Source organism: Miniopterus schreibersii (genome assembly GCF_964146895.1).
Source record: "Miniopterus schreibersii genome assembly, chromosome: 7".
NCBI classification, from domain to species: Eukaryota; Metazoa; Chordata; class Mammalia; order Chiroptera; family Miniopteridae; genus Miniopterus; species Miniopterus schreibersii.
This window is the reverse complement of record NC_138108.1, coordinates 241,265-268,511: the sequence shown is the minus strand read 5'-3', so window position 1 is coordinate 268,511 and position 27,247 is coordinate 241,265. Positions and strand designations below refer to the sequence as shown.

The window sequence follows — 27,247 nt, the reverse complement described above, 5'->3', positions numbered from 1 at the left end:
GCTCAGGTGGAGAGACAGCATTGTAAAGAGATCTTACTCAGCCTGGGTTTGAGAAAGTCACTTCTAATAGCATGAAACCCAAAAAGAAAGAATGGGAGAACACGCAGGTTGGAAAGGCGACCCCGCTGCTCTACGGGGAGCAGGGCCGAACCCGAGGACCAGAGGCCTGGACGCCCGGGAGATGCCGCCAGGAGGGAGCATCCCTGACCGCACAGCAGGCTCCCCGGGCGGCGCCAGCTGAGCGGCTGGCAGTGGTTTGGGAAGAGCCAGCGTGGGAGGCAGCCGGCCGACCTTCCACAGGCAGAGCTAGAGGCAGGACAGCAGGACACAGGCTCCGAGGGGGCCGAGCGAGTGGGGTGTCCCGGGGCGAAGGCTGCACCCAAGGGCAGGCTGTTGGCATCGCACGCTGGCTCCTGGGCCCACGGGAAGGGGCACAGGAGAGAAGATGTGCCCCCCCAGCGTCACCCTCGGGCCCAGCCTCCCCCCCTTGGCCGCAGACCCCAAGCCTGCTCCCCACAGGCATCGAAGCACCGACTCCCCGGGTGCAAGCCTGACCCCTGGCCCTCCTCAGACCTTCACCTGCGGGTTCAGTGGCCTTTCCTCTGACTTGAGCCCAGCACTGCCGTGTCCTTGCCTCCTTCCCTCCCACCCTCTCCCGCCAGAACTGGACCCTCCGAGTGCCCAGGGCCCCACCTCATCCTGCGGCCCCTCCCCTGCTGCAGGCCGGGTGGGGAGAGGCCGCCCGAGGGGCCCAGCCTGTGCCACCCAAGACCCCTCCCTGTCTCCCCTGCCAGCAACCGGCTCTTGCACCTTGGCCCCCTCCCCCCGACCTCTGGCCGGCTCCCACACCCAGCCGCCGGCCCCGCCCCGCCCGCCCTGCCCTGCCCAGGGCGCTTTGAGTGCGGAAGGCCCTGGCCCCCCGCCCCGGCCCTGCTGCTTGGCCGCTCCTCTCCCCCGCGGGAGGCTGTCCCTCAAGGGCAGGGCCTCTCCCCTGGGCCCATCCAGGTGCCGTCTGGGCTGGCGTGTGCTTCTAGGCGTGTTGCGCGGCAGACGTGGGGACAGTTGGCCTCTGAAGTATCAGCCTGGTGCGGGAGCGACAACTGGAAGGGCAGGGTTCGAGGGGCGGGCGTCTTCCAGCTGGAGAAGGGTGGCGAAGGGGCCCTCGAGCCCGAGCGTGAGGCCCGTGCTTTGCCGGGAGCCGGGAGCCGGGCACGTGGGGCCACCCTTCCTGCTGCCGAGGGTCCCATCGTTGCTGACTCGCTGCCAGCGCCCGAGTCAGGCAGAGGCCCTGGGGGGATGTGACTGCTCCAGGGCCCACCTCCTCCGGCCCGCGCGCTAACAGGCCACAGAGCGCACACTGTTGGGCAGTTTTAATGACTTTCTGAGAGTTGGGCTTGATGGTTGTGATCAGCACACGCACACGCACACGCACACGCACGCACCTGGCCGTGCCGGCTGCAGGCCTGGTGGTGGTGTCTGAACAATGCTTTTATCGCAGGACCAACAGTAAGCTTCCATACACGTTGGTGTTTGAACAGCAGTTCTTTTCTCAAAAAGAGCAACATAAAATGAGAAAATCGCGTGAAGGAGAAAGAACTGGGCTTGTATTTTCACCAGAAGGAAATCCCCTCGGGAATTACGGACGAAAACCGAGCCACAGTGTAAACGAGCAGAAGGGCGCGTAGGCCGCGGGGACGCGCTCACGGCTCGCTGTCGGCTTCTTGCAGGGCCCGGGCGCGGACGAGGCCTACTTCATAGCGAGGGAGATTCTCGCCACAGAACGGACGTACCTGAAGGATTTAGAAGTTATTACCGTGGTATGAAAACTCAGCCCTTTTTCACTCTGATTTTCTTAATGCTGCTTAATCCTAAGCCGGAGGCGGAAGAGCCCTCTAAGCAGCGCCTCTCAGCCGCCGCGAGACCCGCGCTGTATGTTCCGCAAAACATACTTGCCTCGGAGCATTTCCAAGCCGGGTCAGAACAGTGGGTCTGTTTTCTAAACGGGGAACATTCCCACGTGAAGCTTTTCAGCCAGAATTGTTCTCATGCTGTGAAACGCTGGTGGCCCGTCAAGAGCAGCTGTCCCCATGGGGCCTTGCATCAGCGCTGGGTGTCCCGTGACCGCAGGCCCTTGGGGGTGAGGTGGTCGGTCACCCTGAGCTCTCCCGCAGTGGTTCCGCAGCGCGGTGGTCAAGGAAGACGCCCTGCCCGCGGACCTGGCGACCCTGCTCTTCGCCAACATAGACCCCATCTATGAGCTCCACAGAGGCTTCCTGCGCGAGGTGGAGCAGAGGCTGGCACTCTGGTAACCCCCTCGGCCCCCACGCGGGCCCTGCACCCCCCCCGCAGCCCCCCCCCCCCGTCAGCACCACTCTTTTGGGAACTTCCCAGCTCCAGAAACTAATCCACAAGAACCATCATTTCATCAAAATGCATTTTTAAAACTTGTGGGACGTGTGACAGTCACCGTCATTCATCCTGTCTCGGGAGAATGAAGACAGAGAGTTGAAGTGGGTGGTTCTGATTTTCTCCCGATCACTGTCTTTGGAGAGTGGCCAGCACCTAATGATGGTTTCGCTGAGTAGGAACCGTCCACCTTGAAGCATCTGGGCTGTTCTGGCCGTGACGGGGGCGCCGGTCACACTGGGTCACTGGGGGTCTCCTGAGCTTCCGCACGGTTCTGATCCTGTTTGTCCATCTCTGCTCCAGGGAAGGACCTTCCAGTGCCCATGTCACAGGCGGTCAGCAGCGAATCGGGGACGTCCTGCTCAGGAACATGCTTCAGCTAAAGGTACCAGGGCTCCTGTGTGACTCCGGGCCTACCAGCCGCCCCTGCGGCCCCAGCGTCCCCCTCAGGACTGTCCCCCTCTGACCAGGCCCCCTGAGGGCACCCCCATTCCCGTCACTGCAGCCTCCCCTCCAGACAGCGCCCTCTAAGTGCGTCTTTAGCCTCAGGCGTGGGGCCAGCGGATAGAGCACCTGCCCGACCGAAGGGCCCTGGGCTCGAGTCGGGCCGAGGACAGCTCCTCCCTCGGTTGCGGCCCGATCCCTGGCCCTGGTCGGGCCCATGCGTGTGTCTCTCACATCGATGCTCCCCCCCCCCGTCCACTCTCTGAAAAGCAACGGAAAATAATCCTCAGGCGAGGATTAAAAATAAGTGTTTTTAAATGCATTTTCCTCAGGACAGCGCTCGAGTGGGAGCAGTGACGACCCTCAGTGTCATCCCCCGGGGACCCTGCTCCCCTGGAGAGCTGATTTCTAAGCACAGTTGTCCTCGGGACGCTGTGCCCTCAAGGCCTTCGCGGGGACGCCTGTGCTGGGGTTTGCTCCCGAGGCCCGGCCGTGACTCAGGACTGGCCGCCAGCCCCCGGCCACGGGCAGGGCCACGGCCCTTGCTCAGCTCACCAGCTGGAGCGGCCGCTCAGAGCCTGTCGGGGTTTTGGGGGTTGGTTTCCACTCTTTCTGGGCTCGTGGTTCAGGTCTTTTCCTCAGAGGCGTTGGAGCGTCATGAAGAAAACGTGGGAGGGAGGTGCAGACGGAGCAGCTCCCGTGGGCAGCGTGGGGGCGGGAGGACTTCTCCTGAGGACTGGGGATCGCAGGTGTTGGAACCGACGGGCTGTGCTTTCGCCGCCCAGGGGTCTTACTCTTGCTAAACAGACCAGGGACTGGCCTTTCCTGCCCACGGCCAGTCCTGGAAGCTCCCTGGCATCACCCTGAGACCCCGAGTCCCTTCACCGCCATCTCCGACCCGCACGCATCTCTCCAGGTTCCCCAGCCTCTGCAGCACCTGCGCCCCAGGCCTGTCCCACGTCCTGCCCAGTCCAGCCGGACATCCAGGCCCCAGTCCAGCCGGACGTCCAGGCCCCAGTCCAGCCGGACGTCCAGGCCCCAGTCCATCCATGGAAACCTGAGGGACTGCAGGGCCCCTTGCTTCTGTCTCCAGAGGCCCAGCTCGGAGAGCGCGGTTCCGCTCAGAGCCGTGTTCCACCCTGACACTGTTGGTTTTCTGAGCCAGGGTCATTAGTAAGTGCTACCGATCCCAAAAGCACTTACAAAAATTTTAAATCAAAATACTCATAAATCTGTTGGATTGAGCTCATGCCACACAGGTCACCTGTAATGTTCATTAAAACAAACCGACTGAATAATATTAGAAACCTAGAAGGTAGGGACTAGTTGGGTTTGATGTGATGGTGAAACGCTCCAAGTCCATGTGCGCTGTGACCTGTGCTCTGAAAGGTCAGGGATAACCAGCCCCCTCTGGGTGGCTGACCGGCCGTTCTGCCTGCTCTGGAGTGTGGCCCGTGGCCGGCAGCGGCCTCCAGGGGCCGGGGCAGGGCCTGCTCGCGGCCCGTTTACTCCCTGCCCGGAGCTCACTTGCTCTGTCACCGGAGGCGAGTTGCAGACTCTCCGCCTCGGTTCCTCATTCGTAAAGCGCAGGTAACGCCCTTTGTCCACTCGCCTCGCAGGACTGGAGGCGGGTCAGCAGCGAGGGCGGCTGTGGGCCAGCCCTGCGCCCTCCTGGTTGGGCAGAGTCTCAGGTGGGGCCCCGCGGCCTCCGTGGGGGCGGAGGAGCCCCGGCCGACACTCCCTGGGCCACTTTTCTCTGTTCTGCCCCATTGGGGTTTCCAGCTGGTGTGCAAGGGCCACGCTGGGAATGCCACCCTGACGGGCCACTCACCGCCTGCGCCCCTGCCCGGCCTCCTAACCCGAGGGCCCCTTTGTGCCTCAACAGCAGTTTACCGGCTGCTTCCAAAGGCACGACGAGGTCCTGACGGAGCTGGAAAAGGCAACCAAGCGCCTCAAGAAGCTGGAGACGGTGTACAGAGAGTTCGAGCTCCAGAAGGTCTGCTACTTGCCCCTCAACACGTTCCTGCTGAAGCCCATCCAGCGGCTGGTGCACTACCGCCTGCTGCTGAGACGGCTGTGTGGGTTCTACGCGCCCGGGCACCCCGACTACGCCGACTGCCGCGGTGAGTAGGCCACCACGCTGGCTCCCTTCCCCGGGAAGCGCAGGGCGTGTGGGCTCCACCAGAAGGGCCGAGGCTGCAGGGGGCAGAGCTGGCCACTGCCCACTCCTCCCCTCCGGCGGACGGAGGCCAGCAGCTTTGAGTCCGAGCAGCTCTTCCGTCCCAGGCAAGGCCCTGATCCGCTCCAGATCTGAACAGCGTAGTGTCCTGGGGGTTCCAGGGGGTGGACGCTGTGACCAAGGCAGAGCCCCCACAAGTGCTCGGGGGCTGGAGTGACCCCCAGACTGACCGCTACCTGGAGGCATGCTGCCCTGGAAGCCATGACTCTAAAACTCAAACCTTTGGTCCTGGGTGGCCTGTTAGAAGTTTCTGACATAGATGGACTTTGTCATTTTTGTGTTAAAGGAACAAAGGAATAATCCTGACATTTTAACGCACAGTATCCCCTCTAGTCTGTTAAATTTCGTGCAGGAAATGACTGTCTATCGGAAGGTTTTTACAAGTGAATTCACCGTCGTCATTAAAAGTAAAAGATGCAAGACTAGCACTTCCTCCTAGCTGGTCTCCCGTCGTCATAAATGGGTCTAAATGAGACGCTTTCTGACATACGAGAAGCAAAATGGGTCATACGATATTGACAGCTCCTTTCTATTTTTTAATATATATTTTTTTTATCTCAGAGAGAGAGAGAGAGAGAAACATCAGTGATGAGAGTCAGGATCGGCTGCCTCCTGCTCGCTCCCAGCTGGGGATCGAGCCCGCAACCCGGGCCTGTGCCCTGACCGGGAATCAAACCCCGATCTCCTGGTTCACAGGTCGACGCTCAACCCCTGAGCCACGCCAGCCAGGCTGCTTCATTCTCAAAGCAAGTGTTTCGTGTTTGCTAAAAAGGAAAAGACAAAATTGTCAAAAATACTTCCAAGCCTTTTCAGGGAAATAAAAAAGTGCAGCCCATTTAAAATGCTGCCATGCTGCCCACCGTCAGCCTCTCCCGCACCAGGGGCAGGGCTGGGAGGGGCGGGTGGCCCCTCGCCAGGTCACAGGGAGGCCATGCCCAGCAGGGTGCACTCACTGCTCAGGCTCCATCGTGAAGCCACCTCAAGGGCTGGCCCAGAAGCGAAACGAGGCTGCACTTCTGAAAGCGCTCCGTGAATTGTTGACGCCACGTGGGGCTGATAACTGGCGGCTGGATGGGTTTGCTCAGCCGTCTTGAGGTCTCAGCCAACCACAGCCGTGGGAGCCCCTTCCCACCTGACCCCACACCCATAGGGCCAGGAGGGAAGGCCCCTTGGGGTGCAGGTGTTACCAGCCCCTTGTTCTTCCCAGGAGTTGAGCTTGAACCTGTTGACACGGAGGCACCTTTGGGTTGGGGCTTGGAGAAGTTGGCTTTGCACCCTAATTTCACCCTTCATTCCGTAGGGGTTTCCCAAGGGCTGTGCCCGGGCTGGACAGGGGCTGCGAGTGTGTTGATGGCTTTCAACACCGTGCTGGTTCCGGGAGACCCAGGCGCGGGGGGTACTGCATGCAGCAGCCCTGCGCCAGGTCCGAAGTGCATGCCCAGCACCCGGCACCCTCCAGTGCCCGCCCAAGGGCAGCGTGGAGCCCACAGCCAGGCCTTGCGCCCTGCGCTCCACGCACACATGGCGTCCAAGGGCAGGCGGCTCTGGGCACCGTCCAGGGCAGACACGGGGGGCCAGGCAGCCCCCATGAACAAGCAGAGCGAGGGGTTTCTGCCGACAGCATGTCCCTGGGACTTGAGCTGGGCCCTGAGGGCGGCAAGGCCAGAGAGGCGCCAGCGCTCAGGAGTCTGTACAGAGCCACCTCCAGGTGTGCGGCCTGTGGGAGCATCACCGGGGCTCCTGTGAGGTGTCGCCTATGAAGGAGCAGCTCAGCTCCACGAGCTTCCTAATCCCAGCCCGTCCTCCTGAAGCTCTGGGGCGGGCGGTGTCCCCTCCCCCGAAGGGGCCGGGCCAGCGGCCACAGACCTCACTTTCCAGACTCGCCGTGTTGGGTGGGGTGGACGTCTCCAGTGGTTCTTGGGACCTCAAGGGGCACTGGCCAAGCAGCTGCTCCCGCGTGGCCTGGTCTCTGAAGACCACTCTCAATGTCTGAGTTTGTGTTTCGTGGGAATACGTTTTCCTTCCTGATTCTAAATTTTCATAACGGCTTGAACTGTAAGGTTCGTGTCTGCTCCATTGAAGGAGCAAATTTACAGATGCTTTGAAGGTGCGGATTATTTAGACTGTAAACCACAGTAAGTGATTTTCCGTAAAGAACAAGTGCTGCTTTGCCCGAGATTTGTTCTTTACAGAGAAAGACTGTTCTTTCTCTTGACCACACCTGAGTGCCGGCTACGCAGTCGTTTGGGCTGAACAAATCCACGTTTCGAGCCATCTGCAGGAACCCGCACCTGCTGTGCCTGGCAGTCAGGAACCGCGGCTGGAGTTTGAGTAGAATGTTCCTTGAATTAAAAGTGCTTTTTAAAATGCCAGTTCCGCCCTGGCCGGCGTGGCTCGGGGTTGGAGTGTCGTCCTGTACCGGTCAGGGCACATGCCCAGGTTTTGGTTCGATCCCGTCAGGGCACGCGTCGGGGGCAACCAATCGATGTTTCTCTCTCCCTCTCACCCTCTCACCTAAAATCAATGGAAGCGTGTCCTTGGCTGAGGATTTTAAAAATAAAAAACGCCAGTTCCTATCACAAAGTAGTCCTGGTTGGGGGGGAGTGGTCTGTGCCACCCCCGGCCACCTGCCTGGGTGCCTGTACCGAGGGGTCTCTTCGCACAGATGCCCTCACGGTCATCACGGAGGTGACCTCCACGCTACAGCACAGCCTCGTCCGGCTGGAGAACCTCCAGAAGCTGACGGAGCTGCAGCGGGACTTGGTCGGCATCGAGAACCTCATCGTTCCGGGCAGGGTGAGTGACTGAGAATGTTTTCTGAGCTGGTTACTTCATTGATTTGGTTGAGATATAATTCACATACCACAGAATTCACCCTTTCAAAGTGTGCGATCCAGTGGTTTTTAGTGTATTTACAAGGTTGTGCCACCATCACCTCTATCTAACCCCAGAACATTTTGTCCCTCCAAAAAGGACCCCCAAACCTGTTAGCAGTCGCTCCCCCTCCCGCTCCCTGGGCTAGTAGCTGCTAACCTACTTTCTGTCTCTGGATTTACCTTTTCTAGACATTTCTTATAATAGAACCTTAAAGTACGTGGCCTTTGTGTCCAGCTTCTTTTACTCAACGTCCTGTCTTCAGGGTGCATCCACCCTGGAGCATGTCAGTGCTTCGTTCCTTTTTCTGGCTGCGTAGTACTCCGCTCTCTGGACATACCGCGTTCTGCTTGTCCTTCATCTGTTGACAGGCATCGGGTGGTTGTCACTTTCTGTTTATTGTCACTAATGCTGCTGCGAACACCGTGTACAAGTCCTGTGTGGACAAGTGTTTCCAGTTCTCCTGGATGTGGGAGTGGGATTCCTAGGTTGGGGGTAATACCGGGTTTAACGTTTTGAGGAACTGCCGTAGTTCTCCAGTGACTGCCCTGCTTTACGTTCCCACCGGGAGTGACGAGGGTCCCACTTTCTCCATATTTTCTGCTTTCCAGTTCTAGCCACGATGGTGTCACGGCATCTTGTGGTTGTCCGTGTTTCCCTGATGGCTGGTGCCAGGCATGCTTGCGTTTATTGGCCACGTGTTTCTTTTTGGAGAAATGCCTGTTCGGACCCTTGGCTTACCTTTTCACTGTGATGTCGGCCCTTTTCCTCTGAGTTGTGGATTCTTCCTCTACTGCGGATACCAGAATGTGATGTGGAAATGTCCTCCCGTTTTTGTGGGTTGTCTTCCCACTTTCTTGATGGGATCATTTACAACACAAAAGTTTTTAATTTTGATGAAGTCCAATTTATCTGTTTTTGCTTTGGTGGTTGTGCTTTAGGCATCATAGCTAAGAAACCATTGCCTAATCCAAGGTGCGAACTTTACCCCCATGTTTTCTTCTAAAAGTTTTATATGTTTTGGCTCTTACATTTGGATTTGTTCCGTTTGGAGTTCATTTTTGTGTGTGGTAGGAGGTCGGGGCCCAGCTTCACTCTTTTCCACGTGGACGTCCAGTTGTCCCAGCACCACTTGAGTTTATTTCTGAATCTCAGTTCTGCCCGATGTGCCTGTGTCTGCCGGGCTGCTTACTTTCTGTCACTCCGCCTTTTGCTTTGAACTCAGCACTGCCAGCAAAAGAAACGTGTTTGATGAGTTGCTTGGGGATGTTTCCTGTCTCAACCCAAACATGCCTGTATGGGGGTGCAAATCCGTTTCTGCATTAGCCTCGTGAGAACGTGAGGCCGCACGCTCAAAGAAGCAAACTAGGACTAAAATATCCAGGAGGTTCTGCACTGCTGACCAGGACAGCTTTGTTTCCTGTCTCTCCTTGACCGTGTGGCTCCATGTGGCTCCACCTGGCGGTGCTGCTGGCTGGGAGCCCTTGGAGGTCGGCAGGGCTCATTGCACCTTGTTTCTCCCAGTGCCCCACACAGTGCCTTAGAGATGGTGGCCCCAGGGGACCGTCATCAAAGGAACTGATAAACAGGAGCAGCCGCATAGAGCAGAGGTCAGTGGGCTCTGGGGCCAAGGCTGGAGTCCAGGCTGCCTATGGCCACAGGGACTGGGCTCCATCTCTCTGAGAGGGGGTCCTGGGGTTGACAGGACCAGTTTCACCTCCTCAGCCAGTGCCTTGCGGGAGGTAGGTGCTGCACAGACGTTTGCTGCCATGATGGTTGTTAGACCTCTGAAGTCCTCTCTGTGTAACCCAGGGCTCCTGGGCTCCTGAGTTAAATATGTGTGTCGGTCAGAGACAGACCCTACCAGGTATTTCAGCAGAAGAATTTCAGAGGGTTGTCAGCCAGGTAGAAAGTGGATAGCCAGGTACAAAGGTATAGAAGAAGCATCAAGTATCCAGGGGGCTAACTGAAGCAGGTCCCACGAGGGCTAGAAGGGGCCCAGCCAGGGGAGATGCCTGTGGGTCTGGGATGCACTCCCCTGGGGCAGGGGTGCTGCAGAGGCGCTGCTGCTGGGGGTCCTGGAGTCTCTGGGTCACAGCTGGACGGTCCTACAGCAGCTTCAGCCCCACCAGTGCCTCCTTTCTGCAGCCGGAAAGCCTTTGTAAAATGCGATGCACAGCTAACAGGAGCCCATGTTCAGGGGGCACCAGGCGTGCCCACCTCTTCCCTCCCATCCTCAAGCTGCTCCCGCCCAGTTTTTCGCAGTTAAACTCATGTCATTTCCAAGGCTGAACCTTCCAGAAACTCCTCCCCAATAAGAGCAGTAGGCTTTGCTTTGCACAACAGCCCTTAGCATAGCTGGTCTGCCGTGAGATGAGACCAGGTGCTCAGCAGACGGTTGGGGACTGAGTTAATTGGTGCCCAGACAGGACGGGGTGACCAAGAGGAGAGGCAGGAAGGAGGAAGGGAGACAGGCATGGAGGGTCCATGGGCATCTGGGCAGGAGAGTGCCAGTGAAGGGCTGGACAGTGAGGGGCTCGTCCGGGAGCTCAGAGAAGTGTGTGTGTGACATCAGCGGCCTGGCCCTGCAACCCGCCACCACGGTGGCCCTGGGCCGCACACCCTGTAGGATCCGTTGTCTTCCAGGAGTTCGTCCGCGAGGGCTGCCTGCACAAGCTCACCAGGAGGGGCCTGCAGCAGAGGATGTTCTTCCTGGTAGGTGTCGGCAGTGGTGCCGTGACGGGGCTGTGCCGGGGCTTTGGGCTGGTGGGCGGCCTCCAAGAAGACAGGAGCCAAGCCAGAGTCCCAGGACACACGCCGGGCCAGCCCCTTCCTTTCTGGGCTGTGGGCACTGTCTGCAGATGAGCAAAGTCAGTGGACAGAAAATCCCATGTGCCTGTGGCCACAGAGATGTCCGCTCCTGCCGAGCTGCCCCCTCGCTGGGCCTTGCTCTCTGGCTCTGACTCCGGGAGCTGAGGCCCTCCTAGCAAGTCCCTGCTGCCCCCAGCTTTCCTGTCATCACTCCTTCCTCACGTCCAGGTAGTAGACCCAGACCTCAGCCTCCTGGATACAGGGTGACTGGCCGAGGTGTCTCCTGGTCCCTGTGGTTACTAGTTACCTCTGGTCAAAAACAATTATACGAATGAAATAAAAATCCCCTTTCTGCCAAAAATCTCCAGCAAGCTGAATAGACCTGATAACCCCATAGGAGCCCTTGGAGTTGAAGCTGGTCTGGCAGTTAAGATGTTAAAACCCTGTTACTTGATTTTAAAATGCATTTACTTAAAGCTGCCTGGCTCAGTTCTCAGATATGTTGCTGTACACGAGCAGAGGTGTCTCGGGAACCAGCCACTTCCGGATCCGGGGCCTCCTCCCGCTGCGCGGCATGCTGGTGAGCGCTGGGGAACCAACCGGCTGGGGTATTGGGATCCAACGCCCGGCTACCCGAAAAGCTCCTGCTGGTCGGTGTCTACCTGCTATGGTGACTGTTCTTGGTGCTCAGACAGCTCCCCCTATAACCCCTCCAGACTCAGCCCTGGGGCTACCACCAGCATCTGCGGGACAAGCCTCCAACTCACCTTGTCCACCTGCTGCCCCCAGGGAGCCTTTGGTGGGAGATGTGATGAAAGACCCAGGAGGGCCACTCTGCTGCCTTGACCATAGAAACAGCCCTTGTTTTCACACCTGGGCTCTTTCTGGGCATCAGTGTGTTTCTCATCAAGCCACACTCTTCTGGTTCGGGGTGTTTTACGGGAGAGGCACTGTCTGGGGGATTAAGTTTCACCCCTTATTTGTCCCCCTTTAAAAAGTGTTTCGCCATTCTTAGATATTTAATTCTTCCAGGAAACTTTTGAATCATTCTGACAAATTCCTTCAACAAACAGCATTGAGATTTCTACTGAAATTGCATTGCGGGCTTGTGCCACTTGAGGCTGGGATATGTGTTTGGGACATGTGTCACTGTGGTTGGGTCGTGCAGATGTCAGAGCACCTGCACAACCTGGACGGCTCAGCCCACTGCTCACCACGGCTGTGGGGTGCAGCCCACTGCTCCTGGGCTACAGGCCTGTACAGCATGTTACTGTACTCAACACTGTAGGCAACTGCGACACGGTGTTATTTGTATATCCACACGTAGAAAAGGTACTATAAAAATACAGCGTAAAAGATAAAAGTGGAAAAAAGATAAAAAATGGTACACCTGGCCCTTTCTGGTGTCACTCAGTGTTCAGAGCATCAGCCCACGGACCGGAGCATTGCAGGTTCGGTTCCCAGTCAAGGGCATGTACCTGGGTTGCAGGTTTGATCCCCGGCCCGTCGGAGCATGTGCAGGAAGCGACTGATCGATGTGTCTCTCACATCTCACATCGATGTTTCTCCCTCCCCCTCCCTCCTCCCTTCCACTCTCTCTGAACGTCAGTGGAAAGAATATCCTCAGGTGAAGATTAACAACAAAAAATGGTTCACCTGAATAGGGCACTTACCATGAATGGAGACTGTAGGGCTGCAGGTTGCTCTGAGTCCGTGGGCGGCGACTGAGCCTGAGGCTGGGACACCACTGCCCACCACTGTAGACCTTGTAAACCCCCCACGTGGAGGCTACACGCAGGAAATTAAATCAAGCTCGAGAAAATGACGACATCAGCAGACATGGCAAACACGAGATGTATGAGGCTGCTGGCCGACGTAACACAGCTGCTGTTTTACAGTTTAATCCTAGAAAGGGAACCGTCTAAAACGACGATGGGAAATATAGTCAGTACCTAAGCCAACGATAGTCATTACTCAGCACTACGTGCTGTAGGTAATCGCAGTGCTGGGTACGCGGCGGGCGGGGTTGTTTACACCAGCGTCGGCAGACCTGAGCCCTGTGTTGTGCTGACACGACACTGAGTCACTTGGCGATAAGGGGTTTCAGCTCCTTTATAATCTCGTGTGGCTGACGTCATCTGTACAGTCTGTTGTTGACCGAAATGTTATACGGCAATTAACTGTAAAATTACACATTAACTTGGGGGAATACTAACGTCTGGACAACCTTCTCCTGCTGGCCATTGCTCCTGTTTGGCTTTTTATGTCCAGTGAGGCCAGTGGTCGGCATCCCATGGGCCCTGCACAGGGAAGCTGTCTGCTCTGTAACTGCCTGATCCTGGGGAAGGTCAGGGACTCTGGGCTCGAGAAAGATAACCTTTATCCCGTTAACAGTTTCCTTCCGATTCTGTCTAAGAGATACTTTCAGAAACAACATGTTGGAATTCAGCAAAGTTGTTTTCAGCATTTAGAGAAATGATCAGTCTTCCCTTTGACGTGGTGACAAGGTTATTTCTGTTACCAGCCTCCTGAGGTCAAACCGTCCTTGCATTCCCAGAACTGCACTAGGTCGCAGGACCATTTCTGCCTGCTTTTAGGTTTGACTAGGTAATATTTCATTTTGAAGCTATCTTGTTTAGATATTTATAACCAAGATTACTCTGTATAGGTTTTCCTTTGAATCTAACTTTGTTAGGTTTTGGGGCCAAGTTTATAAAATGAATTTTCCAACTTCTTTGTTAACAATGATAGTATTCAACACTTTCTCCTGTGCTTGACTTTCAGCTAATAGTGCTGGACCCACCGGTGAGTAGTTGGGTGCCCTGTGGCCCACAACTCACCCTCCTGGGTGGCAGGTGCCATGGAGTGGGGACCCCTCGTGCTCCCGTAGCCCCTCGTAGAGTCAGCGTAGACTTGGACAGCAGACCTTCTATGTCACCTGTGTGTGCTTCAAGCTGATGTCGGCCAGCCCTGCTCCTGGCCCAGTCTTCTACCTCTTCTCCCACCCACAGGTAGAAGAAAGCGAGAGTGAGTGGTCTGTTCCACACTGTTTCACTATCTATGCAGCTCAGAAAACAATCGTGGTGGCAGCCAGGTAAGCCCCTTCCACGTCTGAATCCCAATGAGTCCCCTCCAAGGGGTGGGAGTGTCGTTCCCACAGTTGTAGGAGTGACGGGTGCCCTCGAGCGCTGCTTCTGCAGTGGTGGGGAGCTGGGGGGAAGCTTGACTTTGAGAACGTCCCCACAGAGACTGGCCGTGGCACTTCCTGCGCCTCAGGTTCATAGCATATGACAAGAACAGGCCTGCGAGGACGACTGGCCACCAGGGAACAAGCTCTTTGGCACACTCAAGTCGAGGGGCAGTGCCAGCAGGCTAGCAGGAAGAGCCGGACAGGGCACTCATGCCATGGCTCCTCCTCACCTGCCTCCCAGTCTCCAGCTGGGCAGTGTGAGGCTGACGGGCCACAGCTCAGAAGCAAATGACCACTCTCCCCTATTCCACATCAGATGAATGGAGGGCTGAGCTCAAAGGCAACAGGGCTGCCCTGCCTTGGTCATCAGCACTGGCTGTGCCGTCCCCTCCTCGGGAGGGGCCAGGTGTCCCCAGCCAGTTTCTCCTCTCTGGCAGGCATCCTGCTCTCCCCAGGAAATAATGACCCATGAACCAACCAGTCTTGTAGCTGAGACACTAAAAATCTGTTTCAGGAACAAACTACCCCATAGAGAGCCCCAGTCCACATGAAGGTGCTGCCCCGCCATCCTGCCCTGAGCCTCCAGGGGGATGCAGGCTGGGCCCCCAGCAGCCCTCTGGACCCAGGAGACAGGCACCCCAAACTTCTGTCCCTTCTGAGAGGTTGTGTGGGCCTGTGGGCCAGCTCTGAGCCTCGCCCCCCCCCCCCCCCCCCCCCGCAGCACTCGGCTGGAAAGGGAGAAGTGGATGCGTGACCTCAGCAGCGCCATCGAGGCCGCCAAGGGCAGCGGGGACACAACCCTGGCTCTGCCAGGCAGCACAGTGCCCGCTCCTCCCCGCAGTGAGTTCTGGCCGAGCCCCTGGAGACCCCTGCGCTAAGGAAGCTTTCTTATAAACCGGTTTCCTCGGTCATGGTCACTGTCCGCCACCTAAGCCCTCAGGCTCTTTCACTAGGAAGGCTCCTGGCCCCGGGCGGGAGGTCAGCTCTTCTGGCAGAAGCCCCTACGGTTTTGCTCTCTGCCCGCCCTCCACCTGGGCAGGAAGGCACAGCTCCGCTGCTCCCAGGGCCCGTGCACCAGGTGGTCCCCTCCTCTGAGGGCTGGCTCTTCCCCCAGGGCTCTCCGACGAGGCCTCTCTGGAGCAGGAATCGGAAGAAGACCCCCGCGGTGCCCAGGGCTCCTCGGAGGGGCAGGGGCAGGGCCAGCACCAGCACCGGGCCAACACCACGGTGCATGTGTGCTGGTACCGCAACACCAGCGTCTCCAGAGCCGACCACAGCGCGGCCGTCGAGGTACCAGGGGCAGCTGGCACGAGCACCCTCTGCCGCGCTGGCAGGGGGTAGGGACCCTGGGGTCCCAGGTGGCTGGGCTGGGCCAGGCCACAGGGAGCTGCCTCTCCCTTTGGGCAGGAAGTTGGTTTGGAGTCTCCTGGGGCCCAGCAGCCCAAGGGTTTTGCCAGAACTGTGGGGTGAGTCACCCTCTGGACATGTGCAACCCAGTGAGGGAAACTCGGAGCATGTGCCGGGAAGAACCAGGAGACTGGTGTCCCCAGTGCTCTCAAAAGGGCCTGTCACCAGGGGTGCTGCTTCCCCACCTCCACCGCCGGGAGCGGAGTCCAGCGCAGGTGTTCAGAGCCCCGGCTCACCTATCAGGTGGGGCCTGACACGGGAGGCATGAGAGCCAGGGTGTCTGCCCCGAGCTGGGGAAATGGGCCTGGACACCTCAGCCATCTGTGCTGCCCTGTCTGGGTGCCTACCTGGTGGTGGAGAGGGCCACGGATGTGCTCAGGACTGTGTCACCCCAGGCAAGGGCACAGGAGGGTGGGAGGGGCGAGAGGAGGGGGCTCTGCAGAGTGGTCTGCCCCGGGCCAGGCCTCTCACCTTGTCTCAGCACCAGAGTGGCTCAGTCCTAAGGCCATGCTCGGGCCAGTTACATCCCTGCCCCCACCCAGCATGTGAAAGAACCTTCCAGACTTTGCTCCCTGTGACGTTACAGCTCCTCTCCTCACACCAGGATGTTTGTGACGGTTGTAAGGAGGGAGGGTGTATTCTTGGGGAGCACACCTGCTCCCAGGAGACCCGGAAGGTGGAGCTGGAGGGTGACGGCCCTGGTGGGCGGGGCCTGGAGACTGTAGCACACTGTTTTCCTCTCAGAACCAGCTCTCAGGGTATCTGCTCAGAAAGTTCAAGAACAGCAGCGGCTGGCAGAGGCTCTGGGTGGTCTTCACTAACTTCTGCCTGTTCTTCTACAAAACACACCAGGTAGGGTGCTGACCGGCCGGGGGACCATGCCCGGGTACTGGAGGACACCCGCCCACCACACGCTTCTGTCCAGCTCCTGAATCTTACCCTCTCCCAGGACCCTGCTGCCATGGGGGGGCGGGGGGGGCGGGGCAGGGAGCACCCTCAGAGCCCTGCTGTACCCCTTCCAGGACGACTACCCCCTGGCCAGCCTCCCCCTGCTGGGCTACAGTGTGAGTGTCCCCAGGGAGGCCGATGGCATCCAAAAGGAGAATGTCTTCAAGCTGCAGTTCAAATCCCACGTCTACTTCTTCCGGGCCGAGAGCCAGTACACGTTTGGGAGGTAACTGTGGTGGGCCGCCCGGCTCTCCTGCTCCCCGTGGGGGCTGGAGCCAAGTTCCCCGTCCTGGGAAGGGAGAGCTGTACACAGCCTCCCAGGTTCTCCCCGGCCCTGTCTCATCCCATTCACCACATATTTTGGGTCATTCTTGGGAAGATACTTGAGCACAGCCCACTGTCAGGCCAGAAAGTGCCCCGCTCCCCAAGGGAGCATCCTGGGTGTTCTGACGGGCCAGCCTCTCGTACAGGTGGATGGAGGTGATTGAGCGCGCCAGCAGCTCGCCGGGGAAGGCCGGGGCCCCCGAGGAAGAGGCATGAAGCCCGTCCTGCCTGGACAAGGACAGCCCAGGAAGCAAAGCGGTCAGCACAGGCCCCACGACGGCTCACCCCAGACCTTCCCCACAATGACCAGCAGTGTGGTGGGCCTCACAGTAACATCTGGGAGGGACGCTGTCCCCTTGAAGACCCAGTGCAGTCCCTTGGCCCTGTGGGGCCCTGGGAAGAGCACAGTGGAAATGTGGTCCTGGCTGCAGGTGGCAGCCAAGCTGGTGCTCCCCTGCCCTCTCCTCTTGGAGAACAGGGCCCCGAGAACTGGCTGCGAGCAGGAACCGGGTGGCCCCACACCACCCACTGCAGCTGTGCACAGGACTGGCTGCTGTCCTTCAGTCGGGACCAACCAGGGGTGGGGCACAGGCCTCGAGTCACAGCTGCACAAAAGTCCAGCAGAAGCCACTCTGGTGCCCACATACCTCTAGAGACGTGGAAACCAAAGTTCCGTGCAGCCCTGGAGGGCAAGGGCCTCTAATTTATTAGCACCCAGTGCGTGTGTATGAAAATAAAGGGCATGTTTCTGCGCCTGCCTGCTGCTCTCTGCAGTCTTGGGTCCCTCCAAGGTCACCCTGTGCTGTGACGATTCAGAAGCCAGGCACTGGGCACTCTAAGAGGGAGACAGGGCTGTTGGGACCTCGCCTGGGTCAGGTCCCCACCCACCACCAGCACGCCTTCAATTCAGGTCTTTATTGAAAGTGGCAGGAGCTTCTCAATGTCCTATGAAAACTAACACCTTAACCTCGAGAGTATAGGGGAAGCAAGGAAGTTGGGTTTTCTTAAACATTCTGGCTGACGCGTACTTACAAGAAGACACGGTACCTGATCCAACACCACAAGGCAAATCTACAACCACTGTGGGCCAGCGTGGGCCCCGGGTGGGAAGGAAGGGCGAGCAGAGAAGGCTGACCTGCCCGACAGCCTCCCCGCCTCAGTTCCAGTGGCCGCAAGCCCAAGGAGGGGACGGCCGTGCCAAGGGGAGTGGAGGAGGCTGCGCCGGCCACCCCCAGGGCTGCACAGTCCTCCATGAGTCTTTGCTGCCAGGTGACCTCAGCCCAGCGGGAAGGGAAGTGGAAATGGGACAGCCCTCGGCACAGGTGGGGGGCCTTGTCCCACAAGGGGTTCCAAGTCAGTGCATCTGTACAGAGCTCAAAACAAGGCCCCTCTCTCCCCTCTGCACAAACAGCAGCTTTAGCGGGTGGACGGCAGGTGATTTCTGTTGTGTGAAAACCTGGAGAAGAGAGGCCCTGTCACTGCCCCAGTGCCAGCCCCGCAGAAAGCCACCAGGTGGCTCGGGCAGGGGTCAGCAACACAGAGCCTGGGAGGGGACAGGGCATCTCCCATTGCAGCCCACTGCTGGCAGGAATCACCGTCCTCCCCAGTCCAACCCCGAGGCTAGAAGGCAGAAAGGAAGAGAGGCCGGGGCGAAGAGTGACCCCTGGGCCCTCCCAGCGCCCCTCACCTCTGCACCCGCTCCACCAGGTGAGCCATCAGCTTGTCGGAGATGCCAGGGCAGGACTCCTCGGCCAGGCTGAAAGCATTCTCCAGCTCCTCCAGGGCCCCCACGCCCCCGCCGCTCTGCCTGTGCTTCTCTTTGAGCTGTGGACAGACCACGTGCGCCTGGTCAGAGGCTTATACTACAGGCTTCTTAGCCCCTCTCCTGTGATTTGCATTTGTGCCCCCCCCCCCCGCAGCGGTCCTTCCACCACAAAGCTAGGATGGCTGGGTCCCACCGAGTACCTGAGGGTTCTGGTTAGGAATCCAGCCAACCCACAAGCAGCCTGGGAGATGACAGCCAGGCCCTCCTCCCCAACACCTGCCACCCCCAGGCCCTTACCCACGTGGGGCTCAGCCTCCGATCCAAGTGCTCAACCTGAGCGTACAAGTTCCTGCAGGGCCCCTGTGACCACCAGCTCCATCCAACCTCCCCCCGAATTCCAGGCTCCCGCGACTCGAAGGGTGTCTGCCATGCACAGATGCCCCCACCTTCCTTGGGGAGGCTCTGCTGAATCCTGTCCCCCTCCCCTGGAATCCAGGTGCTAGTATCACTCTGGGGTGGGAACTGGGCCCGAGTCCAGGGTGTGGGGGCTCCTGGCTGCATTGTACTCCTGGGGTGCTACCGACCGCCCATCAGCAGATAACACAGACACGGGAGAGTCCGTCACCCTGAAGCAAGAACTAGGCCTCTGGATGCTTCTGGTCACTGGTGTGTTCAGAGTTCACAGCCATCCTGGGACCCCAGGAAACCCAGGCAGGCCAGGGAGCTTGGGAGAGCCGGTCAGGGCAGCCTGTCCCAGTTATTTCCAGTCCTTCTGCTATAAAGCCCGACTCACGGGTCAAACCACGTGAACTCCCAGAGACCTGGAAACCCTAAGGGGTGCTACAGCCCCCTGCCTCACAACACCCCCAGCCTTGCCCTCACCTCTCCGAAGACAGGCCGGACAAGTGTGGACAGGCACTGGGACCGAGGCTGCCTCTTGACCGGCTCCGCAGCCTGCAAAAGCAAGGACACAGCGGGGTGAGCAGGGCTGAGAAGCATGTGGGTGCCCGGGGCAGGCGCACTCCACCTCCCACCCCACTTCTGGCCTCTTTGAGAGGTGCAGCCTGTGGGGAGCACAAGGCACCCTCCAGCACATGCGGGGCCAGGGTCTGGGGGACCACACCTTCTGGGGGCCGTGCAGGGCCGTCCCCTTGTGCAGCTTGCTGTGCGGGCTTGGCCGGATGGTGGGGGGGAACGTCCATATGGGGCCCTGTTCTCCATCCTCAGCATCTCCGTCACTGCAGAGGAGGGTCAGGAGTCAGGAGGACCCTAGGGCCAGCATCCAGGGGGTCCCAAGCACATGCCTCTCAGCAACCCCCCCACCCTGCTACTTCTGAGGCAGCTTCACGGCCCTAAATGCTAGGTAGGACCCTGCCCGGGCTGCAGGAGCCAGGTAACCACACAGGTCCCCAGCAACCAGCATCTAAGTCCCTGCCCTGGCACAGGGACCCCTCGTGTCACAGCCCAGGGCAGGAGCCCCACAGGACAAGCAGGCCTACATGTCGGAGTCCTCAGAGCTGGACTCCTCGCCGTGGCCCTCGGACTTCCAGCGCTTGTAGCGGTCAATGAGCTCAGTCAGGAAGGAGGTCTTCCTGGTGTAGCGCGTGATGAACTTGTGCTTCAGGAGCTCCTTGGCAGTGGGCCGCTGCGGGGAATGCACACGCGTCACTGGGCGAGGGACAGCTAGGCTCGCCCTTCAAACTCCTGGAGTTCAGACTACAGGCAACCAGGCTGGGGATGGGCATCCACCAGGCTCTCTGGCAGGACTCAGTGAGAGGTTCTAGGGGAGGCAACCAGGAGGCTAGGGCTGGACTCCACGCTTTCTATCCCAGGCCAAACCCCTCTCCAAGTTTCCCCAGACCGTGGAGTAAGAGGGCCCCAGGTGGGACCCGGGATGGGAGGGTCCTTGGGTCCTGTCGCCTCTCAGCTCCTACCACCCCCCAGAAGGCGGGAAGGATCCTAGCCTCCCACCCCCAGAGCCAGGGGCCTGAAGGCTTACGAATCGGGGGTCCTTGTTGAGGCAGGCCTCCACAAACTCCTTGAAGGGCTTGCTATGGTGGCCCTCCAGCGTGGGGGGGCTGTTCTTGGGAATCAGGAACAGGACACGCATGGGGTGGAGGTCAGAGTTCGGAGGCTCGCCCTTGGCCAGCTCGATGGCTGTGATCCCCAGCGACCAGATGTCGGCCTGGACGGAGCCACACAGGACATTTGCCACCAGAGGCACCCTGAGCCATGCACAGCCACCCTCACGCCTGCCATGCCCACCTTGAAGTCGTAGGCCGACTGCTTGATGACTTCAGGTGCCATCCAGAAGGGAGTGCCCACAAATGTGTTCCTCTTGATCTGCGTATCTGTGAGCTGCCCTGCCACCCCGAAGTCCGCCAGCTTTACATCACCCTGCTCTGAGAGCAGCACGTTGGCAGCTGCTCGAAATAGGAAGGCAGGGTGTCACCCTTGGAGCCACTAGGACCCCCACCCCTTGTGCAGCTACGGATGCCTGCTGGCAGCCACCTGGCCTCCTGCGGACACTAGCAGAGCTACTCCTGACCTTGGCTTGTCTCTCCTCCATCCAGCAGACCAAAACCGGGGCCAGGTCTGTCCACCCTCAGACCTAAGGCCACAGGGCAGTGCCAGCAAGCACCAGAGGCCCACCCTGTGCAGCCCCCAAGCCTGAGCTCCAGGGCCCAGCCACAGTTTGCCTTTTATGACACATCCCAAGAACACAGCAACTACCCTGTTCTCCCAACTGCCCCCACAGGCAGGGGACCCTGACCCTTCCCCTCACTACACCTGTGTCTCCAGTCAGCCCCTCAGCCACGTCCCTCCCGGGGACACTCAGCAGGGCCAGCCCACACCTGACACAAAGAAGAATGTACACTTTTGGCTAAAATAGGGTCCCTTCTTACACTAGGCGCATAGTAGATGTTTTTGCCATACGAGGGTATGGTGCTAAAAATGTTCTACCAGTTACTGGCCAGGTATTCTGGCAACAGAGCTGATGGCTGTGCTTGGGGCCAGTGGGCACTGCGCTAAAGGGTCCCCACATCCCAGACGCCTGGCACCACCAGCCTCGTGTCCACAGCAAGCTGCCGCCTCGTGCCCTGGCCTTTCTAGGGTCAGGGGGCCCAGGCAGGTGCCACGCCCGAGGGACCTTTGATGTCTCTGTGGATCTTGCGCTCCGAGTGCAGGTAGTCCAGGCCCTTCAGGATCTCCCGCAGGATGGTAGCAATGTAGGTCTCCTCCAGGGGGCCCGGCTTCAGCTGCACAGGGATAGCAGGGCCTCAGGCTCCCTCCACAGGCCGACCCACCCTTCCTTCCCATCACCCAGTCAGTCACCAAGGCCTGGGCTCAACCACCTCTCCACCAGGGGAGGGTGACCTGTGGATGGCGGGGCTCCCTACTCTATCAACTACTTTGGAAATAAAACGAAGTTTCAGATGTGGGTCAGGAGACTGTTTTTAGAGAACACACACTACCTTCACCACTATGAAGGCAACAGATGAACATGGGGTCCCAGCCATACCCCTAAGCCTGTACAATTGGGGGCACTAACCTTCCTGCCCCCCACTGCCCACAGGCCAGCAGAGGCCCAAAACCCTCAGCACCCACCCAGGGGGACTAAAAACAGCACTTCTCTTGGGCTTAGCCAGCTCCTGACTGACACGTAATGCACCAAGACCACGGAACAGAAGAGGTCCCTGGGAGCCCAGGGACACAGCTGGGACAACCCCACAGCAACCTTATGTCTGGTCCTGCCCCTGGCAAGCTGCCCACTGTTGCGGTCTACACCTCACCAGGTCCAGCGCAGAGCCGCCGCCCAGGTACTCCATGATAATCCACAGCTTCGTGCTCTGGGACCAGAGAAATGCCTGTAAGTACATGGCAGGGAGCCGGGGCTCCCCGGGCCCTGTAACACACACTCCCCGACAGGGCTCTGATCTGAAGGGAGCCCTCCTAGAAAGGGTCCCCTCCCGTCACACACCTATGACAGCAGCTCTGCAGGCAGACCACATGCTCAGACCAGTAGCCAAGTCTACTCTGCAAGAGCCCATCAAATACCAGGCTGGGAAGATGGCTGCCTAGCCTGCACTCAGCCTCGATGCACCCACACGATGTGCCCTGGGCAGCCCCCGAGCTGGCGCTGGGCTCTGCTGCAGGAGTCCCAGGTTGCTCCCACAGGACTCATAAACGTCGCCCATGATGATGGATCGTGCAGCCCATTCAGACCCTGCTCGTGCCCTGTCTCTCCCAGGGCCCCTCAGGATGAGACAGGGGCCTCCCGCACACCTGCCTGGCCCTCAGGGCTGCTATTTTGGGGACCCACTCCACTGTGAAGCTGTGTGCATGCTCAGTTTTTGGGGCCCCCTTGTCTCAGATCACGCCTCTCCTCCCCACTGTTCCAATACAGAGGCAGGTGCAGGGACTGCTGGGTTCAGCCCCAGGCCCAGAGAACCCTGGGCATCCACCTGAGCAGAGGCCCCGCCCCCAAGCACCTTCAGGTAGGAGCCAAAGTATCGGGTGATGTAGGGGCTGTCGCACTGGCTGAGCACAGTGATCTCCTGCTGGATGTCCTCGATCTCGTCCTCGGCCTCCTCCAGGTCGATGATCTTGATGGCCACCACCTCCTTGGTGCGGTTGTCGATGCCCTTGAACACCTCTCCGAAGGAGCCCTTGCCAATGCGGTCCAGCTTCGTGAAGAGCTCCTCGGGGTCCACACGTGAGTGCTGCAGGACACAGGGCGGCAGCCCCGTCAGAGGGCAGCCCAGCGGGGACGTGTGGATTCCACAGGCCAGGAGCAACCAGGTGCAGCCAGGAGCGCACGCACCAGGTTCTTCTAGGGTTTCTTCTCTCATCCCTTTTAGTTGAGGAAACTGAAATGTAGCCTCCACACCAGGGAAATCCTCAGAGTGCAGAGGCCCTGCTCCAGCCAAGGGTGGGGGCGCGGAGCAGGCAGAGGTGCAGGTCACACCTGCTGCCCACCCCCACCCGTGGGGAGGACCAAGTGAGGGGCAGCAACGGGTTAAAAGGGACAAGTAGGTGGAGGGCGGAGACCATCCTGTAGGATCCAGCACCACATGAAAACCAGGGGCCTGGCTAATAATGTATCCACACTGGCTCCACTGTAACAAATGTAACACACGAATGTACAGACACACCTTCCCGCTGCAGACAGCTGCTCAAACCTGGGTGGGGAACCTCGACCTGGGTGGGAACCTCGACCTGGGTGGGAACCTCGCTGCTCCCTGCTCAGCCTTGGCCACGTGTGGAATGTGGCCTGGAGAGGGTCCTGCCAGCTCCTCCCCTACGGGCCCAAACAGCACCTTCCCACAGTGCTTAGTGGGTGCCCCACAGGCCTGCCCCCAGCCCCAGCTCGTGTTGGGGCAGTCCTGCAAGACACCCAGCTGTCCAGTGGCTCCAGTCCAGCTGGCCCCTGACCTTGTGTCCTCTGTCACTGCAAGGGCAGTCCCTCTCCTTCTAAGGTGGCCTAAGACTCAGAGGAGGTGGAACTGAGGCCTGGCAGCACCCTTGTCACCAATGCCCTTCCAGCTCTCAGGGGTACCTGCCCCAACCACTCTCAGGCCTCTGCTGCTGACACACCCTCCCTCTTGGCTCTGCTGAGAGCTCAGTGTTGCTCTGCACACAGAGCCAGAGCCAAATCAGGTCCACCACAGCCACCTAAGGAAAACCCCAGGCAGCATGCTCGGACCCCACCACCTCGAGAGCACACAGAGCACCCCTGAGCCAGAGTCCAAGGTTGACAGGGAAGGGGGACCCCAACTCTCAATTCCCACACTCTTTGGATCCCCACCTCTGCAGGTCAGTCAACTGAGCACACAGGGTGTAACAGAAACAGTCCTGGCTATGACACTGACCTACACGCCACCACAGGGACAACCCACTCCCGCCCCATGCCCCCCGGGGAAGGAAAGGCAAGCAGGGCCCGGCCGCCCTTCTCGGCGATGCACACGGTCTGCACATCACTCAGGCCATTCAGCTGGCTCTGGCGGTAAAGACCTTGGTTCCCCGAACCCACCCTGTCACTGCCACATCTGGGTACACCACGTGGCAATGCGCCTGCCATTAGTATCACCCCACGAAGTAAGAGGAGCCAAGCTGAACCCATGAGTGCTCGTAGCCACTACGCCCCTCGGGCGGGGCGGCACCAACCAGGCGGAGGGGAGACAGCAGGGCAGGAGCACAGGCCGTGGGGACCTCCCCACAGGGCCAGGGACGACCACCTCAGGAGAAGGCACGGTCTTGTCAGGCTTCCTGCCACTGACAAAGGCACAGTCTCTTCCCCGTGAAGGGCACAGGGGGCTTCCTTCCTTTGGGGTCCCTCCCCCTCTGACCGGACAGCCCAGGCCCAGCACCGAGCACCGTCAGCACCCGGCTGGGGTGGCTCGCAGCTCCGGTTTCTCACTGGGGGACGCACGAGAGCCATTCCCACAGCCCTTAAAATAAGCTGGAGGCAGACTTTTCTCCCAGCGTCTCAGCCACGTCATTTGCCAGACACACGATGTCAGATGAGCGAAAAAACCTGTCGGCGAGCCTGGTCCCCGTCTGTGGCCACGGCTGGTCCCGGGCCCTCCCGACAGCCGCGCCCCGGGTTTCTCCAGGCGGCGGCTGGACGGAGCTGACCCCCGGCCCCGGCCCCTCGCGGCCGCACGTGGACAGCCGGCGGCAGGGCAGCGGCGTCGCCCCGAGTCCGCCCAGCGGGAGCCTGGGGGGCCGCCTGCCGCCAGGGGCCTTCCTCGGGTCCCCTCGGCGTCGCGTGACACTCGCCTCCAAACGAAAGGGGGGAAGCGCAGACCGCAGGCCCCACCGCGCCCCCTCCCGGCGCCAGCAGCCGGGTCTTGTCCCAGGCGACTCTGGGGGCACTACAGAGGGTCCCCGAGCCAGCCGGGGTCTCGGGCGACAGCCCGGCAACCAGAGGAAGAGGCGGCGGGGCGCAGAGGCCCGGGGGGCGCTCCCGGGGCGCCAGGTGCCGCCGGCCGCACCGCGCCCTCGGCGGGGCTCCCGGGGGCCCCGCGGTCCCGCCCCTCGTCCTCGGGTTGGCCGCCGAGTCCCCGCAGGGGCCCCCACGGCCCCGGGGGCGAGCCCCGCCCCGCCCCGCCCGCCCCCGGCCCCGCCCCGCCCCGCCGTCGGCCCCGGGCCAGCAGCGCGGCCGCTCGCGGGCTCCGCCGGGCTCCCCTCGAGGCCCCTCCGTCCCGCACGCCCGGGCGCCCCTGCGACCCCGGGACGCGGTGCGAGGGCCCCTGGGCGCCCGCGGGCCCAGCCGGCGCCCCGCCCCTCACCTGGCCGGCGAGGCCCCGGAGGTGAGCCATGTCCGCGCCGACGACCATCGGCAGCCCGCGGGCCCTGGATCCGCCTGGAGGCTCCGGAACCCGGCTCGCCCGCCTCAGTCCACTGCGGGGGGAGCAGGCGGCTCGGTGCCCGGCTCGGGGCGCTCGGGCTCCCCGGGCGGGCGGCCGCCCCCCCCCCCGACCGTCCGGGGACAAGCGCGGGGCGGGGGCGCGCAGACCCCGGGACCCCCGCTGCGGCCCGCCGGGCCCGGCCCCCGAGGGCGCCGCCGACCCCGGGCACCCCTGAGGCCGTCCCCCTCGGCCTCGGCCCGGGCGCCGCCTCAGGCCGCGTCCCCGCTGGGCCCGCCCCCGGTGCCCGCCCGCCCGGCCCCCGCCCCGCGCTCGGCCCCCTCCCCAACCGCCCCAGGCGCGGGCTCGCCCGGCAGCGCGCCCACCTCCGGGGGGCTCCATCCCGGCCTCCCCCGGCCCGCTCCGCAGCGCCCGCGCGGGCTCCCACCCGCAGCCTCGGCTCGCCCGGGACACCGGGCCCACCGACCCACGAAGCAGCGGCAGCGGCGACGGCCGGAGAAAGGCCGGCGGCGGCGGCGACGGCGAGGGCGGGGCGCGGCGTCGTGGCCCAGCGCGGGGCTCTCTGGGACACCGAGTCCCGCCGCTTGCTCCGCCCCTGGGCGTCCGCCCGCGCTGGACTACAAATCCCGACAGGTCGCGGGGCGGGGCGGTGTCGCGGGCCGCGGGCCCGCCGCGGGGCTCGCTGGGACTCCGAGTCGGGCTTCCTAAGACACCCTGGACTACGTCTCCCGGCAGGCCGCGGGGCGGGGGCGGGGCCGCGGGGCGGGGCTGGGGGCGGGACCGGGAGCCGCGGTAGCCCCGCCCCGCGCGCCCCGCCTCCTGGCCCAGCCCCCCGCGTGGAGGCCGTGGGCCCGCGGCGGCCCCGAGGGGTGAAAGGGGCGGCGAGAGGGTCGGTGCGCGGCCCGAGGGGCTGAGCCCGAGGCGGGAGCGCGGAGTCACCCGCCACACGGGCCGGGACCGGGACCCCGGGCCGGCGGCGGCGCCGTGAGCGGGCCGGCGGGACGGACGGCGCGGGATCCCGCCGTCTGAGGTCCCGGGGGCGGCGGGGGGGGGGTCAGTGCGGACCGCGGGTCGGTTTTGCGAAACGAGGAGGGTGCGGGGCGGCGGCGCGGGCGCTGAGGGCCGCGCGTCCCGGCCGAGGAGCGAGTGGAGGGGGGGGCGCGGCCCGCGGGTGGACGACGCCCGCGCCCAGGGTGGCGGGTGCGAGTGGGGCCCGCGGAGGCGGCCCGTCCGCGCCTCTCTCCCGTCCGCGTTTCTCTCTCCCTTCCTCGCTCTAAGAGGCGATAAAACTTAAAAAGAGAAAGACAGTTAGGCCTGGCCGGCGTGGTGCAGTCGTTGGAGCGTCGCCCGAGCGCTGAGGGCCCGGGGTTCGATGCCTGGTCAAGGGCATGTGCCCGGGGTGCAGGGTCAGCCCCCCCGCCCGCTCCCGCACGCGGGGTGCGGGGCATTGGGGGCGCAACAAATCG

General features: G+C 61.1%; 2 protein-coding genes across 7 annotated transcripts in view; one reads left to right on the top strand and one right to left on the bottom strand.

Annotated features, from left to right (window-relative positions):
• FARP2 (FERM, ARH/RhoGEF and pleckstrin domain protein 2) overlaps positions 1-17,410 on the top strand; it is a 76,624-nt gene extending 59,214 nt beyond the window's left edge. For 2 of the 3 annotated variants that reach the window (XM_081142073.1, XM_081142072.1), the window contains 13 exons: positions 1,728-1,817; positions 2,172-2,305; positions 2,710-2,791; positions 4,736-4,973; positions 7,755-7,885; positions 10,610-10,678; positions 11,265-11,354; positions 13,786-13,868; positions 14,686-14,804; positions 15,079-15,254; positions 16,116-16,223; positions 16,394-16,545; positions 16,790-17,410. In XM_081142073.1, coding sequence (XP_080998199.1) covers positions 1,728-1,817; positions 2,172-2,305; positions 2,710-2,791; positions 4,736-4,973; positions 7,755-7,885; positions 10,610-10,678; positions 11,265-11,354; positions 13,786-13,868; positions 14,686-14,804; positions 15,079-15,254; positions 16,116-16,223; positions 16,394-16,545; positions 16,790-16,859 — 1,542 coding nt within the window. In that variant the 3' untranslated portion in view covers positions 16,860-17,410. Of the gene's footprint in view, positions 1-1,727; positions 1,818-2,171; positions 2,306-2,709; positions 2,792-4,735; positions 4,974-7,754; positions 7,886-10,609; positions 10,679-11,264; positions 11,355-11,490; positions 12,127-13,785; positions 13,869-14,685; positions 14,805-15,078; positions 15,255-16,115; positions 16,224-16,393; positions 16,546-16,789 lie in introns of those variants that run through there. The other variant, XM_081142074.1, reaches the window with a different exon arrangement.
• A 133-nt stretch (positions 17,411-17,543) lies between these two features.
• STK25 (serine/threonine kinase 25) lies at positions 17,544-26,309 on the bottom strand. Of its 4 annotated transcripts, none has more exons than XM_081142079.1 (12): positions 26,147-26,309; positions 25,704-25,815; positions 22,902-23,132; positions 22,203-22,259; positions 21,560-21,668; positions 20,674-20,831; positions 20,408-20,593; positions 19,908-20,053; positions 19,532-19,646; positions 19,291-19,362; positions 18,331-18,467; positions 17,544-18,099 (listed from the first exon to the last, which is right to left on the bottom strand). In XM_081142079.1, the coding sequence occupies exons 2-12, from the start codon at positions 25,749-25,751 to the stop codon at positions 18,060-18,062; spliced, it is 1,299 nt and encodes a 432-aa protein (XP_080998205.1). In that variant the 5' UTR covers positions 25,752-25,815; positions 26,147-26,309; the 3' UTR covers positions 17,544-18,059. The 4 variants fall into 4 exon arrangements, with proteins under 4 accessions (XP_080998205.1, XP_080998207.1, XP_080998206.1 ...); XM_081142081.1 differs by having other exon boundaries at positions 26,248-26,304; XM_081142080.1 differs by having other exon boundaries at positions 26,209-26,288.
• Positions 26,310-27,247: the final 938 nt, after the last annotated feature.